Genomic DNA, 16,891 nt, shown 5'->3' with positions numbered 1-16,891 from the left:
CAAGCGGTCCAGTTGTTGGCAGTACAGGTCCGAATTGAGCGTTTGGCCATAGGGGAGCAGCTCATAGTGGATGATTCCCTGCCAATCCCACCAAACACACAGAAGAACCTTCCTGGCCGTCAATCCAGGCTTGGCCACCGTCTGGGCAGCTTCACCGCTTTACGACCACGACCGTTTGCGCTTCACGTTGTCGTAAGTGACCCACTTTTCATCGCCAGTCACCATCCGCTTCAAAAACGAGTCGATTTTGTTGCGATTCAGAAGCGATTCGCATGCATCCATACGGGCAAAAATGTTTTTTTGCGTCAAGTCGTGTGGCACCCATACATCGAGCTTCTTTTTGAATCCAAGCTTCTTCAAATGGTTTATAACGTTTTTGTTCAGAGCTCTTTGAATTGTTCTTGGATGAACACACTTGTTGGCTGAGCTTGCGATATTCTCGGCCAATTTCGGAGCAGAAACTTTTGGATTTTTGTCCACTTCTTTTGGAATCAAGCTGACGTCTCTGCGAGATAGTTTGCTCGGGCGGCCACTGCGCGGCGAATTTTCGGTGGAACCACTATTTTTAAAGTTTTTTACAATAGTCTGGACTGTTTGGACAAAGTTTAAGATTTTTGAAATTTCGCCACATGATTTTTTTTCTTTCCTGTGCTGAATAACCAAATTTCTAACGTCAACTGATATTTCTTTTCGAGGAGCCATTGTAGATGCTTAAGTATTCAAATTGTAACTAAAATCAATATTAGCAAAACAATAAATACAAGAAAAGGAAAGAAATAGACAAACGGTATTTTACCGTTATCACAACATAGGATATCAGAGTGCAAGCTAGGAAAACGCTTCTGTATGTACACTTTTGTCCACGCTGTTTTTGCGTTTTTTTATCATAACTGTTTTGCTTTACATTAAAGAATAGATTTGTTTTAGTTAAGTCGATTGGAAAAAGATTTCAAATGAAATTGCATAAACACATTTTTAAGCAAAGTGGTTGTTCTTTGTAAACAATGAAAGGGAGGGGTGTAAGTAGACTTCTGTCGGCCACTGTACATTCATGTATGTATGTATGTATGTACGAGTATGTACATACTGCACAACGCCTGCATATTAGTAATATTACTATTATTCTGATATGCTGATCTCTTCGCAAAACTGTCAAGTGAAAAAGTTAAAAAGTGGTATAAGTTATTAGAAACCAATCGGTAATGCGCTTCATCGTCACTCACCCACACTTTACACATTTCAAATCGCCCACAATTTCTACCAGCAAGCGTACTTAAGTTTAACGAATCAAAAAAAAAACGTTTTTTCTTATGAAGCTATTATTAATTTTTATTTTTATTTGCTTCGTAGGCACTCAATTTTTTAAATCCTTGAAAGTAAATTTTTTGAATCCTTTTATTAAGCACTTTGACTTCAACTGTTTCTTCTCTTTATGTTAGCTTTTTTATTTTTCCATTGGTACTGTAAACTCTCGCCAGATATAAAGTTAGCTTATTTCCTACAAGTATTGCGTTCCAATATGAAATATGAATTGTATATTTAAAGTCCTCGCGGCACTTTATCTAATTTACGATTTGTAGGTATACTATTTATTGCAAATAGGTAACTGATATTATAGTTCTAGTATGAGTTGTAAACGTACGAAAACGAATAAAATGTGTAAAAAAAAAAATAATAATCACATCATTGTTTCAATATCAAGGTAAGAAAAAACTTGTTGCTGTACATTCGTAGGACTTTGAAAAAAAGTTGGGGCAATTAAACCCCTTTTTTACAGATTTAGAAGACACGGCCTACTTCCACCAGCGGCACGCGCACTCGACACGGAAGTGCAAGCGATTTTAGCAGCCCTTCTATTTGCCAAATCTAGCCGGTCCGGCGCTCGAAGTGTAACCAACTTCAGACCGCTCGCGCAGCCGATGCACGGTCATCAGCTGTCTGTTTGTTGGCTACTAAATGATAGTCCAGAGTATTGTTTACAAGCGTGCGGAAGCATTTTACCGAGAGTAAACGCGAAAAAAGAAATTCAGTAATGGATTTCAAACGGAATTGTGGGATTGCATTATATTTGGCTGGAAAACCACAACCAGCTCGAGCACCTTAAAGTAAATAAAGTTTGTGTTAATCGCATCATTACTCGTTAAAATGATACTGGAAGCATCGGGAAACGTCATGGAGGTGGTCATCAAAATACTGCAACCTCATGTGTAAAGGTTCAAGAAGTGAAGAAGCGACTTGAGCGAAATCCCCGACGATCAAATGGCCAATCAAATGGCGAAAGAACTGAAAATATCTGACCGTAACAGCCGCCGCATACTGAAAAATTATCTCAAGGTCAAGCCTTTCAAGGTCCAAAAGGCGCATGATGTCACAACAAATCAGCAACAAGTCAGACTTGAGAGAGCGAATGAGTTGCTTTGCTTGACCGAAAGCGGTTAATTTCCAAATATTGTGTTTTCTGACGAGAAAATTTTTGAAATCGAGCAATTCGTAAACTCCCAACAATAGGGTTTATTTGACTGACCATTCATAAGAGAATTTGAGTCATCGATTGGCCACCAGGAGGTAGCACCCGCCACAGGTAATGGTTTCGATCGCTGTAACCGCAGATGGGCGCTCTCCAATCGTTTTCATCGACCCTGGCGCAAGACAAATGTGATATATTATCGGGAAAGTATTCTGGAGGCTGCTTTCAAGCCGTGGGCAGACAAACGCTTCGGTGGCAAACCATGGACGCTTCAACAGGACTCGGCACCGTCTCACAAAGCTCGAGTGAGCCAAGAATGGCTAAAAATCAACGATCCAAACTTCATAACGTCAACACATTGGCTCTCAAATTCACCTGACGCGAATCCGAAGGATTGTTTTCTCTGGGCCATTTTGGAGAGCCAGGTCCGAACTAAAAGATTCACCTGTCTCGAAGCGCGGAAAAAATCCATTGTCCGCGAGTGTCTCAAAATACCCGCAAATCACATATGGGCAGCTTGCGATTCGTTTGTGGACCGTCTCAAGGGCATAGTCAAGACAAAAGGTGGTCATATCGAGCAAAAGTAAATTGATTTTTAATTTTGTATTATTTTCACATATGTATTTTTGACTTTGAATTGAATAAGAGTAATTTTCCAAACTAAATTTATGGCCTTTGCCGGACCATGTAGGCTTCAGAAACCTTACCAACCCCAGTGAACCCATAGTGGCAATATAGCAAATGCTAAACGTACTATCTACCCTCTTTCCAGAGCTCTAAGTACAATGGGCTTTTTAGTCTGAGTGTTTTAGGAGCCACCAAATCTCTTGGTGCTCCTTGGCTCGACCAATTCAAATTTCAATTTTCAATTTCAATCGTGCTAGGCGAGAATGTGAAACTAATGTGGTTACCAGGCCATGTCAGCCTAACTGGTAACGAAATTACCCGCGAAATCGCCTTTTTGCAACAGAAAAGTATTAAAAGTTGACTCCTGCCTTGACTTTACTCCAATCATGCGTACAAAAAGATCAACTTGAATTGCTCGGCCGTAAAATTTCCGCAGATGCTCCGTTAAATGAGCTTCGAACAATAAGCAACTCGCCAAAATGCAACTATTGAATAATCGCCTCCGCTTCTAGCCGTCTAATAAAAGCAACTTTTCACTATTTGCAACCGCCCCGGGGACAATTTGGTTTGGTCCCATGACAGCCGGTTCTACGTTACCGGAACGATTCGAATTTATATCCGCCCAAAAATTGCCACTCTTTCCGCCCTATCCTCGACAAGGAGCGATAATAGAGTATAGTAAAGGGTGATAAAATTCTAGGTAGTTTTCCAATAGGTGTTTTTTGTCTACTGTCAAACTAAAAACAAAATTTTTTAAGTCAAGAAGCTAAATTCCCAGAGTTGGGCTGAAGATCAACCCGAAGCCATTCAAGAACAGCCATTACCTCCATTGAAAACAACTTTTTGGTGCGGTCTATGAGTTGTAGGAGTCATGGGCCCATATTTATTCAAACACTATGCTGGCGTCAACGTAGCAGTGAATGGCTAGCGCTATTGCGTCCTGATAAACGATTTTTTGATGCCGGAAATTGGAGCAGGTGCTCTCCACAACATTTGGATTTACTGCGTCATCGTTTCGGTGCGCAATATATCTCTCGTATCGGACCAGTGAATTGGCCACCGAGATTGTGTGATTTCACACCTTTGGACTTTCATTTGTGAGGGTATGTAAAGTCTAAATGCTTTGGGGGTAAACCAGCGTCGATTGAAGCATTGAAAGCCAACATTACTAAAGTTATTCACGAGATATCGACCGACCGACCGAAGTCCTCCAGCGATCCATTCAAAATTCGTGTTTACGGATAACATTTGAAAGGGATTATCTTAAAAAGTAAATGTCACAAATGGTTCTACACAAAAATAATAATTAAAATCCGACACCTCTAAATTGAACACCTCTTAGTTTTTAAAAATTCAAGGAATAAAAACAAAAAAGAAAGTTTGCCACTCCAGCAGCATCTTCCGTAGATGTATGCGGAATATTTATGCTGCTACAACAACAACAATTTGGTTGTCTACACTGACGAAATCCAGGGCCGAACATAACTACTGGATCAGACAGGGAGTAAGAAAATTTATACTTTGAAGCAGAAATGGCCAAGCGAGAGAGGGCAAGAATCGGTCTTCTACTTTCTAAAGACTTCAAGTTGTTCAAGAGCAAACGTAATGTGTAATATGGGATGGGAGCAGAACATTTTACTGCTCTTAGTACATATTTCAGAGACACCTTTTGCACACCTTCGATCCTGTAGTAATTGTAGTGTGGATCTTGATTGGCAGTCTCTTATCGTCTATCTGAGATCCCAAACGGGCATGCGGCAGTCGAAAAGACTCATTGATCCAGAACGTATAAAGGTAGAGCCAATCCTAAACCTCAGTAGAAAAGACATAAAACTCTACACTGAACAGGACATTGTAAATTCCATTACCACTACGAAAAAAATTGGTGCGGCAAAACAAGTTTTTTGTAGACTCTGTAAAGAGGTACAAGAAACAACAGAACATGATCTATATTTGTAAATAACTTATTAGCCTACATAACCTTGAAGTTATACAAGTTATGCTCCACATTGACTTACTGGAAGCCCTATAAAATTTTGACCCCATTTGACCTCTTTCAAATTAGAAAAAAATAGATGGAAAGTTATTTAATGAGTTAATGACAATTTATTTCAAATTGCGATTTTTTGCGTTTTAAGAGTAATTCCACTTTTGTTTAGGCATACTCGGTATAATTCAGTTCAAATATTGCTTATACTGCCCAATGAGATGCCTAGGGCTTTTACTAAATCTCTTTCAGCCACTCGACGATTTTCCAATTCCTATATTTTTTCTACGATTTTTGGTGTGGTTGCAGTTTTTGGACCACCTTGACGTGGAACGTCTTCCAGGCTTGTACGACCACGTTTAAGTTCAGTAACCCTTCTTTCTACTGAAATACAAGGTGAAGTCCAAAATAAACAAGACTGAGCTAAAATAGAAACGACGGGAGCTTTGTTCTGATAACTTCGAGTTTATTTATTCAAAATAGTCCTCTCTAGTGTATTTTTGCGTGATTTAAAAGCTTTTCGGAAGAGTGTTTCAAGTTATTGACTGGAATGTCCGTCAGGATGTCGGTGCAAGCCTTTTGGTTTAGTTGTACGGACGCAAAACGTTTTTCTTTCATGACCAAATGCAATTTTCCCAATAGGTAGAAGTCACAGAGAGCCATATCAGGCAAATACGATGAGTGATTGATGGTTAAAATGCAATTTTTAGTCAAAACATCAGTCGCAAGAGTGGATCGATGAGATGATGCATTATCATGCAATAAGCCCCAGCTTCCTCTTTCGCGGTATTCATGGCGAATTCGACGAATTGTTGCATCGCAAACGCTTCAAAACGCCAAGATAGAAAATTGCTTTGACGGCTTGGTCCATTGGCACGAACTCCTTGTGGACAATTTCCTTGGAATCGTAAAAATACATGAACATCGACTTGATTTTTGACTTCTCCAAACGCGGTTTTTTGGGTGGTGAGTCGTCTGGGGCTTTCCATTTGGCACTTTGACGATTAGTTTCAAGTTCATGTTGGAAATACCACGTTTAATCACCAGTTGCAATGTTGTAAAGGAAGCTCTCGTCTTTTCTCGCCTCTTTAATAAGGTATTTCAAATGTGGAATTCTGAGCAATTTTCGGCCCTCAGTTAACTTGTGCGGAATGAAACGTGCACACATCTTTCGCAAGCTCAAATGATCAGTTAAAATGCGATAAATCGATGTTTTGGAGATATTCAACTCCGAATCCAAGAATTTCAACGATGATTTCGGTTCATTTTTGATAAAATGACGAACATTTTCGATGGAGTTTTCGGTGATTACTGATTTTGGACGGCCCGGTCCGTATGTTCATTGTCATTATGTCCACACAACCATCTCTAAAACGTGTAACTCTGGTACGACTCAGGAACTCTGGCCCGAGATAGAAAATCATTGTCACAATTTTTTTTCATCAATTGAAAAGTTTCAGTAAAGGTTTTACCGATTTTACAACAAAATTTGACATTAGCTCTTTGTTCGAAACTCATTTTTGTACCGATGACACAAACATACTGACACTTTAGACGCAATAACTTCGCTTCCACTGAACCGAATATTACCAAGCTTTCACTGGAAGTCAGCTAGGGATGTAACTTCCAATGCAACAATTCATTAAAAAGATAGCGCGAAACCATTTTTATGACGCCAGTCTTGTTTATTTTGGATTTCTCTTTGTAATTGATGGCGAAAAGCGAAGCGTCCTTATACACTTTCAACATTCGTCCATAAACTCAATTTTTGCACGATACTCAATTTGTTCCATTGTAGAAAATAATGTGACACGGCGATACTAAATGGTTTGTAACCAAGAAATGAATTAAAATGAAGCTTCATATCTTCTCTTATTGAACCGCAAAACTTACTGAAGAACCCAGTATATCAAGTCAAGAATAGGGGGCTTGTTTGCATGTGGCCACGGAGCTGCTTGCTGATAAATCAAAGCCATGTAACTAATTGGTACGAGATCGCTAAAAAAAAAACTTATCTTATAAATAACTATCGCATTTCTACTTTATAAGCAAATGAAAATGTTCAAGTAATAGGGGCGTTACACGACCAGCGATAAGAAGCAACGCCCTGAATTTATTTTGTAAGTACTTGGACACTTAGGCGGCCAATCTAGCTCCAGCAGTGCGTGCAGAAACAACGAATTTTATAAATTTCGTGACTTGAAAAAAAAAAAATGTATCAAAAGTGATTTCATGTAGGACAATCGTGCATGCTAAAATACAATGTCATCTGACAGGATAAAACTATCCTGCCGTGTCTCGCTGCTGCTACAAATAATACTGTTCATAATTTATTTGGAAGATCCGGTGGATGGATTTGTTAATTCGTATGTGAAAATAAAGTGTTATATACTCCCCCTTTAAGTGCATTTTGTGTAAACAAACATCCTTCGCTTTCAGACCCAAAATTATAACGAAAGATGGCAATCTAATAGTGGAGTCTGGCCTGAATCGCAATATCACCTTTCGTCTGGATGGAACTTCTCGCATAAATATCAACGATGAGTACGATTTGCTGGATCTGTTGTTGGTGAGTGGAAAATACAATCGCTCTTCGCAAATGCATAAGGATATCATCGAGTCGGATAATTTAGTGCAACTCTCCAATGAGTTATCCACATTGCGCACATTTGTGTTCGGTGCCGACGGTTTGGATAGACGTCTGCAAACGATGTTGAATAGGTTCGTTTTCGAATGGAGTTGTTGGGGGCGTTTTTGCTTAGAAATTTAAATCGTCTCGTTTCGTTTTTTGTATTGCAGGACACGCAGGAATAATCAGTCACTGCGACGTGTCCAAACTCGTTTGCAGCGCGTCGAGCGAAAGGTGCAGAGTTTGTGGGATCGGCTCGAATTGGATAGTTGTAAGAGTAATCCGTGCGAGAATGGTGGCACTTGTATAAACATTTTCAGTGGCTTCATTTGTAAATGCACGAAAAATTTCGAGGTAAGTACAGAATGAGGCTAAATCTTCTTAAATGAGCCTAAAAAGCATTTGTTGGTGTGAGCTGTGATTAAAATACTTCGCCCACTGCAACTCGCCCTAACGAAGTTGTTTCGCGCCAGGTGCAGAAAGGTTGTTTCATTGTGCTCGCGAACGTTCTTGCCTACGTTGGCTGTTCGAAGGATGGGTTTTTAAAGTTAATGATGTGAATTTATTGATGCGATTTGAGAGAATAATTCTCAGAAAAATATTCGGACCTACCCGATTAGAAGACGGTACATACCGTATACGGTATAACCACGAGTGTTTTAATCACGGGACGAAATGTAACGCAGTTTATAACGTCTCAAAGATTACGGTGGTATGGACACGCCCTAAGAATGAGCAGCAAAAGAGTGACCAAAAAATGTTTGAAGCAAATCCTGAAGGAGCAAGAAAAAGAGGCCGCCCAAGGCGACGATGGTTGCAAGGTGTAGAAGACGATATACGAAAAATGAGATTCTCGCAACATAGAGGGAAAGCGGGCTGTCGAGGAGAATGGAGGGGTATTGTAGAGGAGGCAATGGTCCATTCCGGACTGTATGATGATGACTTCTCTCGAATGATCTCAATATTTTCTAATCTTTATGCGACATCGACTCATCTCTGTGATTAGATTAGATTAGATCAAATTAGATTAGATTAAATCTGTGACACACAAAGCGGTGTTTTCGCTCTTTGAGAGGGGACTTTACTGTTCACGAGAAGATCTTCAACAGAAGAAGCGTTTACGTAAATTTTATATTACTAGAAATATAACCAAATACGTTTCGTTCGAGTTCTTTGTACAATAGTTTCGACTACAAGCGAAAAGTTTTAAGGCTTTAGTAGTTCCAAGTTTCTTCGTTTATAAAATTCTTACCTAGTCCCAAAAGCCAGACTTTCATTATTCTATTATCAGAATCATCATATCTTCTTCTTCTTGATTGGCGCGATAACTGCTTAGGCGAAATTTAGCCGAGTTTTACGAAGCCAGTCGTTTCTTTCTTGTATTCACTGGCGCCGGTTGGAAACACCAAGTCAAACCAAGAGGAGGCCTTCCTCTTCCTTTGCTACCACCAGCTGGTACCGCATCGAATACTTTCAGAGCCGGAGCGTTTGTTTCCACTCGGACGGTATGACCTAGCAAACGTAGCCGTTAGATTCAATTCAAATTGAGATATTAAGCGAATTAGTTGGAAGATCACTACTTGAGCGTAAAGAAAAACACGTCTTTGTTGAAGAAATTCCGCGAAAGTGAGTAAATGGGAGATCGAGGAGATCAGAACTAACCAAATTTTTTTTTCTAACTGCTTTTGCTACTTCGACATCTACAGCTTTGATAGTATTTTTTTAACTCGTTCTAAAAACGATTGAATCGTCTGTACGAGCAATTGAGACTTCCTTATTTCAATACTGCTATTTTCCATGTAGTGAAACTTCAATTTGAGGGGCGTTTCGAAAGACTCTTTGGTTCGAATAGTCAAGTAAATCTGAGATGGCTTATCAAGCATTCGTTACAACTTTTCTTTTACAAAGAGGACGAAAAGATGAAAGCAAAGACTTGGTTAAGTTGAATGTATGGATGGTGGTACTCTGTAGAGTAGATTCAATGGGTGGACAACAAAATCAATGGCTCCCGCAAACGCAGAAGGCTCTGTCGGTACTTGGAATGAACAACTGGCATAAACTCGTATATTCGAACTTTCTTTAGCACGTATTTTCTTTGTCTCCACGCAAACGTTTCTAGATGCACGTAAGTCGTAAAAGGAATAGATGCCCGTTAAGTTTAACGGTGATTATGTATCTTCTAACTTCCATAAATCGTCGAAAAACATTGTTATAATTCAATGAGCAGTGCTGATTTGACAGTCTAATAAAATATCTTCAAGTCTTCTTCCCTGTACTTATATATGACCTAATCTTAAGCAAGCTCCTAGAATCTCCAGGGAGTCATATCATATAAGTTCAACGCCCAGCATGGATGATGTACCAGCCATCCACAAACGATTATTCTCACATATAGTACATCGCTCTGCTATTTCATTAGAGACCATCTCTTTTTAGGGTTCCACTTGCCAGAACGACGTCAATGAATGTGCTCTCTATGCCGGCACTGATTTGGGATGCCAGAATGGCGGTCAGTGTGTCAACCAACATGGCGGCTACAATTGTATATGCAGCGCTGGCTGGTACGGCATACATTGTACCGCACGAAAAGGTGATTGCATGCAGTCATCCACCTGGGAGCTTTGTGGCCACGGCACTTGTGTGAGTAGTAATGACGATTTTGGCTACAAGTGTATCTGCGATGGGGGCTGGAAAACAAATGGTCTAACACCATCTTGTACCGTCGATGTGGATGAATGCACTGAATCGCATCCGCCGTGCTCTACGAAATGTATAAATTTGCCAGGATCATTTACATGTGCGCCATGCCCTGCCGGCTTGACAGGGAGTGGTGTTAATTGCCGTGACATTGATGAGTGTGCTTTACAGAATGGTGGATGTAGTTTGAGCCCGCGTGTGGCCTGCCTTAATACTTATGTAAGTACTTACTTGTATAGAAGTAAAGTGAACAAATAAAAATAATTCCATATTCTATGTAGGGCTCCTATCACTGTGGCGACTGTCCACTCGGTTGGATCGGCGATGGACGTACCTGTGAGCGACGTGGCGGCAGCATTGACAGCAATGGTGCCACTGCAACTAGCTGTGCGCTCAATAACTACTGCCATCCATTGGCTAAATGTACCGAAGTCTCAAATACTGTGGTGTGTTCTTGTCCAGCTGGCTTGGTAGGCAGCGGTGTGGGATTAAATGGTTGCGTGCAAGGCACACAACAAAATTGTGCTGCATTGCCATGTCAGGTAGGGGACTCGTGCGCGTGCTGCCTTATATTAAAATGCTTTTATATCACGTTTTACATTTACAGAATGGCGGTACTTGCGTCGATTCAGGCGACACCTTTATGTGCGTCTGCCCAATGGGATATCGCGGTCCAACATGCTCACCCGTCGCCAACCCTTGCACACCGAATCCCTGTCACAACAATGGACGCTGTCGTGCCACAGGTGGCACACAATTCATATGCCAATGCCCACCTGGTTTCAGCGGTCGCCTGTGCGATAATCGGTATAGTCGTTGTGGCGGCATACTCGCAGGTACGACGGGCCATCTTAAGTACCCAGAAGGTTCACTTTATGAGCACATGGCTCAATGCGCTTGGGTTATACGTACGAACGAGTCACTCGTTTTAAATGTTACTTTCAACGCCTTCGAATTGGAAGATGCAACCGAATGTCGCTTCGATTGGTTGCAGATTAATGACGGCCGAAGTGCAGCTTCACAAATCATCGGTCGTTTTTGTGGCGCACACAAACCGAGGGGCGGTAACATTATATCCAGCAGTAGTGATTTGTATTTGTGGTTCAGATCTGATAATTCGACGGCAAAAGCAGGCTTCGAATTGGAATGGAATTCGGTGCCGCCGCAATGTGGCGGTATCGTAGATGTTAAATCGCATGGCACACTCATATCGCCCGGTTCGCCTGGCAACTATCCGAAGAATCGCGATTGTCGCTGGCAGTTGAGGGCACCAAATAATAAGCGCATTAAGTTAACTTTCTTCAATTTACAAATTGAGAAACACGACAGCTGTAATTTTGATTACTTAGAGGTGAGTGAGAAGGGTGATGGTGGAGAGTGAGTTTTTAAGTGAATTTTCGGATCGGAGTGGCATCGCTCCAATACTGAGAAGCTCAATTACTTAGTAGGCTTTAAAAAGCAGTACATTTGGAGGAACATTGTCAGTCGCCGTAGCCGGGCGGGCTCTTACTATTCGGTTACTCTGAGTTCAAAACTTACTGTGGATATAAAATATGCAATGATAGAAAACGTTTTTTCCAATAGTGGTCAGCTCTTGGAAGAAAGGAGGATGTGGCAAATTTCTGGTCACATTTCTGTGCAGAAAAAGTTTCTCATAAAAGTAACCTGCCTCATAAAACTGTTGGTTCCTCCATTTGTATAGGTATATACTTATACATACATATATTTTTTTTCCTTTTTTCTCATAGTTCCTAGGTGGAACATAGGGCGTGCATAAACAAATTACAATTTGGTTTATTCAACGCTAAGTTTTGGTTTCTCTAATCTGTTCGTTGTTAGTTTAAGATGACTAGAGGATTGTCATTCTGCATCCAAGCCTGAATCTGGGGTTGCCGGTTTGTCTCGAGGCTGGTAAGACGTAAACATTTCCTAATCGCTTATGGAAGGCTATCCCACTTTTACTTGGTCTTCAGAGCCCCGTTTGTCTTAAAAAAGGGGGTAATACGTGAAGGTGAGGCTGATATTTGGGAGGAACAGGCTATATATTCGCGCCAACAATCCCATTTGCCCATGTTGTTGTTGTTGTAGCAGTACCTTTGCCCTACCAGTGTAGCGTAATCAGTGTAGCGTAATCTTCGTCTAGCTCATCTAACGGTAGGCCCAGGATACTTGCTATTTCGCCAGCTTGGGTCCAGAGGGAGAAGGGTGTTAGGTGAGCGGGTTTGATGGGGCATATGAAAAGGTGGTTAGTGTCGTGCGGGGTGCCTTCACATGCCGGACATATGTTTAGTATGGGTGGAGGTTGGGCTCTGGTGACGGCATTCGGGATTCGCGAGTCTCCCGATGAATATCGTTAATTGTCTGTCTGTACACTGTCCGATTCAGTAATTGTCGGTCTGTTTTGTCCTGAATCTCGTCCGCGTAGCTAAGGAGATGCCTCCTGACATGCCTGGGAGGTGGTTCAGGCTCAAGCAGGCGTCAGGTTACCGCAGTTCTCATCCTAGCAGGAACTGCTTGCTGAGCAGTTTATTATGCTCCTTCACAGGGCGCATATGGGACTCGTCATGTAGATGCCCATCTTAGATGTTAGTTAATGGGACCCCCTGATTTTTTGGTTTAGTTACGAATACTTAGCTTGGATATTAACTCCTTGGGTACATTTGTTTGCCCTAGAAGCGGTTGACATGTTTTGTTTTTACAAATTTATTTTGTTTTCGAATTCTAATTACCTGAAGTCATCTTAATATCTCTCAATATACAAAAATTTGTTTCTTTTAATGGCCAATGATGCCGAGCGCACAAATACCAAATTATTTTAAAATCTTCTATAGCTTATGCATAAAGGTATATCGAGTCTTTGTACGAGTATTCCACCATCCATCGGTTTGTTGGAGTTCCTTCTTTGCTGAATATAATATAACTCAAAGCCTTATTTATCCAGTCGTTGCTTTTCTTACGAAACTGCCTGCTATGGAGTTTTCCTCTGTCATATCTGAGCATTCAAAATAATTATTCTTCGCATGAGCTGCTTGAGCGATAAGAACTGAGGGCAAACCTTTATTCAAAAGAAAGCAAAGCAAATCGAATGTTTCAGATATAGCAAAAAGCTGTGAACATTTTGTCACAAATATTTTTTATTTATCAGCCATCAGCTCTGATATTTAATTTCGTACTCCTTTCAGAAATGTTCTTTAGAATGGTGGGCACAAAAGCTTGAATGGCTTCAATCGATTCATGATACTTTTCTTCATCTGTAAATGCAGTTCTGGGAAGAGACAATAGTCGCAGGGGACGGTTCATGGTGGAGCGAAATGTTTTTGCCCTTTTGTCAGAAGTTCACCCACAACTCCAAACCGATCGAACGATCGATTTTTCGCTAGACTGTCAGCGTGGGCTAATAAAAACTTGGTGGAAATGTGATATACAGCTGTCTGACGCATCCTCAATTTCATTTCAATATTTTCTATTATTCTTAATGAAGTTATGCACTTTTTTTTTTGTTTTCTGGAGTTAATTTATTTTATGAATGACCTGGTCACTAAGCGTTTTTCTACACTCACTTACTACAGACACTCAAACTATGGGCACCACCATAATTATTATTTAAATAAAATTCTTGTTTGGGTCCAGTGGTTTGGATTGTATATGGTTTTCGAGCATTCCGGCCTTCCGAGGTCCTATAATCCACTGGGAGAAACAGGAACTGATGATGATGCTGAGCAGAGTGTCCTGTCCTGCCCTAAGCAGTGTTGAATGGCATATGTTTTCTATAGCCCAGCAGCTTCCAAGCGGAAGTGTATGCCAACTGTCTATGTGCAGAGATCAACTTAGACAGAAACTTCCAGAATGAGCGAATTGACATACTGAGGGACAGTCAGGCCGCACTCATCTTCTGAGGTTAAGTCCTCACTGTCCCTTGAGTGCATCGAGAAATTGAACTTGTTAGGAACGCACAAACGTATACGGCTCATGGGGTACCCAAGCCATAGGTGTATTATAACTGGAAATAAAGTAGCTGATGCATTGTCTAGAGGGGCTGCGGTTTCGTTATTAATAGGGCTCGAGCTCTTCCTGGATATGGGATAAACTTCCCATCAACGAGAAGCTTAGAAGTGAACAGCTAAATATAAGAGACGTAAGCTGAAACGTAGTCGAATGAGTTGGTGCGTGACTACCATTCGGAAATCAGAGAGATCGTTGGTTCGACTCTCGGTGAAAGACCTGAACGAAGAAAAAGTTTTTTCTAATAGCGGTCACCCCTCGGCAGTCAATGGCAAACCTCCGAGTGTATTTCTGTCATGAAAGAAAGGCTATACGAAGCGAAGTCCTTACTGGTGTTCAAAAGAGGTTCACTCAACTCATAACCCTTCTAAGGGTAAACTGAGAATGCGCATGGGGTTTCTCACAGGCCATTGCAGATTGTGCAGTCATCTGCATAGTATTGTGATATTAACACTGACTCTTGTTGTTTCTGCGACCAGTCCCCGGAAAATCGGCTCCGATACATCTTATCTTGAATGTGATGCTATAGCAAAGAGAAGGTTGAGACATCTCGGTAAGATGCAGCCAGAAAAAAGTCATACAAACTCAGCCCAACTCAGCTCTATTTTTAGTTTAATAAGTTGACTGATTTTGGGTGAGGTGTTGTGATGAGTAGGGTACACAAAACACTAGGAGTCGAAGTGGAAACCTCAAATTTTATTCATTCATTTATAACCCATTTATTTTAAGGTTTCAGTTATACGAGTACCAACTACATTTTCTTCTTCTTCTGTTTGATGACTACATACCTTTTCTTTGCAGATCACTGATGCAATTTCTAGCTCGTTAATAGTGAAATATTGCAACTCGACCTCACCGCCGCCGCTGATGCTACCCACTAACGAAGCCATCATACACTTCCACTCGGACAATGTGGAAACTGATGCAGGCTTTCAAATATACTTTTCAACAGAAGAACGCGTGCCGGGTTGTGGGGGTACTTACACTACCAAAGAGGACGTCATTGTATCGCCGAATTTACAAGATGATTCCATATCTTGCGAATATGATATAAAAGTGCCAATGGGTGAATCCATTAAAATTGTATTTACTAAATTCGAAATGGGTCAGGACGATTGTCTGGAGGTTAGAATTTAAACATGGCGCTGAAAACCGCCAAATAAGCCATACCAATTTTAGCTTTTTAATAATTACTTACTCTTATTATCCAGTTCTTCGACATACATCCCAGCACGCACGAGCTAATACTGCAGGGCAAATACTGTGGCGGCTATGGTGGTGTACCGCCAGCAATCTTGCATTCTTTGTACAATGCAGTACGCATGAAATATTTCGCAAAGGGTGGCAAATTCGAGTTGAAATATTCAGCTGGTAAGTATTTGTAGTTTCGGCGAACTGCTGCGAAAGTAGGTTAGCAACTAATTTACTTTCATTTCAGATTGCTCTTACAATTTTGATAGCGAAAGTGATGCAGTACTTTCACCAGCCTATCCGGCGTTGGATAACATTGACCGTTTTTGCAATTATAAAATTGCAACTGAACCAAACACCGTTATTTCGGTTAAATTTATTGACTTCGATCTTGACGATAGTAGTGTGGATGCAGACGATTGCACTTTTAGTTCACTTCGGGTAAGTAAATGATATGTTCTGTGTGGGGTCTGATAGTCTATTTCCATAAAAACTAAATCTGCTAAACGTACTCCCCGATGCACCGAGGGAAAATCTAGATCTCTCGGAGGTAGCGATCGACGAGCTAATGGAGTTTTTCTTCATTCGCTTGTAGTAGAGCTCTTGAAAGCTCCTGCCCATTTAGAATGCTCCCTAAGAAGGAAAAACCGCCTTAGTGGGCAACTGAGCTCCCTGAACTTAGAGTCTCGTGACAATGCCTATTTAATAGGACTAAAATAATTAAGTTTCCCTCAGGATGGGAACTGTATAAAGCGGGGCTAGGAATCTATAACTCCGAAAATAGAAAAATTAAGAAGGGACTTCTCGAGAAGCTCCTGTGATAGCGTGGAAGGCCGAGTGCCATGAGTTCTCGAGGTTTAGACGAGTTCTATCAAGGAGAAATGGAATGTTGGGCGATAAGCGGCGAGGAGTCACTAAAGTTACTTCTCATTTTCCGATGAATCCAACGTCTTGTAATACCAGTCTGGGAAGTGTTTCAATCGCGACTCCTAATCATGGCTGGTTTACCGATGAATAGGCCAACCGTGGATCAGCGGTTTTCCCACAAGGGCCAGAACCAATAATCGGAATCAGTTACGCAAGAATCATAAATTGGATCAGCGATTATGTATGCAATTTACGTGAAGAGCGATGGTCCGGCCTAGAACTGCAAAGTGTTTTGTGACATGTCGGAATAGAAAACTGTCAAACTTTCTACTAAAACTTGGAGGGAAAGACGTTCGCTTGATGGTCGGTATTATTATAGGACACAACCCATGGGGTCAGTATATAACCACCATTGGAATCATTG

General features: G+C 41.0%; 1 protein-coding gene across 1 annotated transcript in view; it reads left to right on the top strand.

Moving 5' to 3' along the window:
• Nucleotides 1-7,343: 7,343 nt before the first annotated feature.
• The window catches only part of LOC129239104 (cubilin homolog), a 35,100-nt gene continuing 25,552 nt past the window's right edge, over nt 7,344-16,891 (top strand). The window contains exons 1-9 of the mRNA XM_054874406.1: nt 7,344-7,447; nt 7,521-7,802; nt 7,881-8,064; nt 10,147-10,626; nt 10,689-10,949; nt 11,015-11,758; nt 15,211-15,534; nt 15,621-15,780; nt 15,848-16,041. Of these exons, the coding sequence (XP_054730381.1) occupies nt 7,344-7,447; nt 7,521-7,802; nt 7,881-8,064; nt 10,147-10,626; nt 10,689-10,949; nt 11,015-11,758; nt 15,211-15,534; nt 15,621-15,780; nt 15,848-16,041 (2,733 nt within the window). The remainder of the gene's footprint in view (nt 7,448-7,520; nt 7,803-7,880; nt 8,065-10,146; nt 10,627-10,688; nt 10,950-11,014; nt 11,759-15,210; nt 15,535-15,620; nt 15,781-15,847; nt 16,042-16,891) is intronic.

Source organism: Anastrepha obliqua, chromosome 2 (genome assembly GCF_027943255.1).
Source record: "Anastrepha obliqua isolate idAnaObli1 chromosome 2, idAnaObli1_1.0, whole genome shotgun sequence".
Taxonomy (NCBI): Eukaryota; Metazoa; Arthropoda; class Insecta; order Diptera; family Tephritidae; genus Anastrepha; species Anastrepha obliqua.
This window is presented reverse-complemented; position numbering and strand designations above follow the sequence as displayed.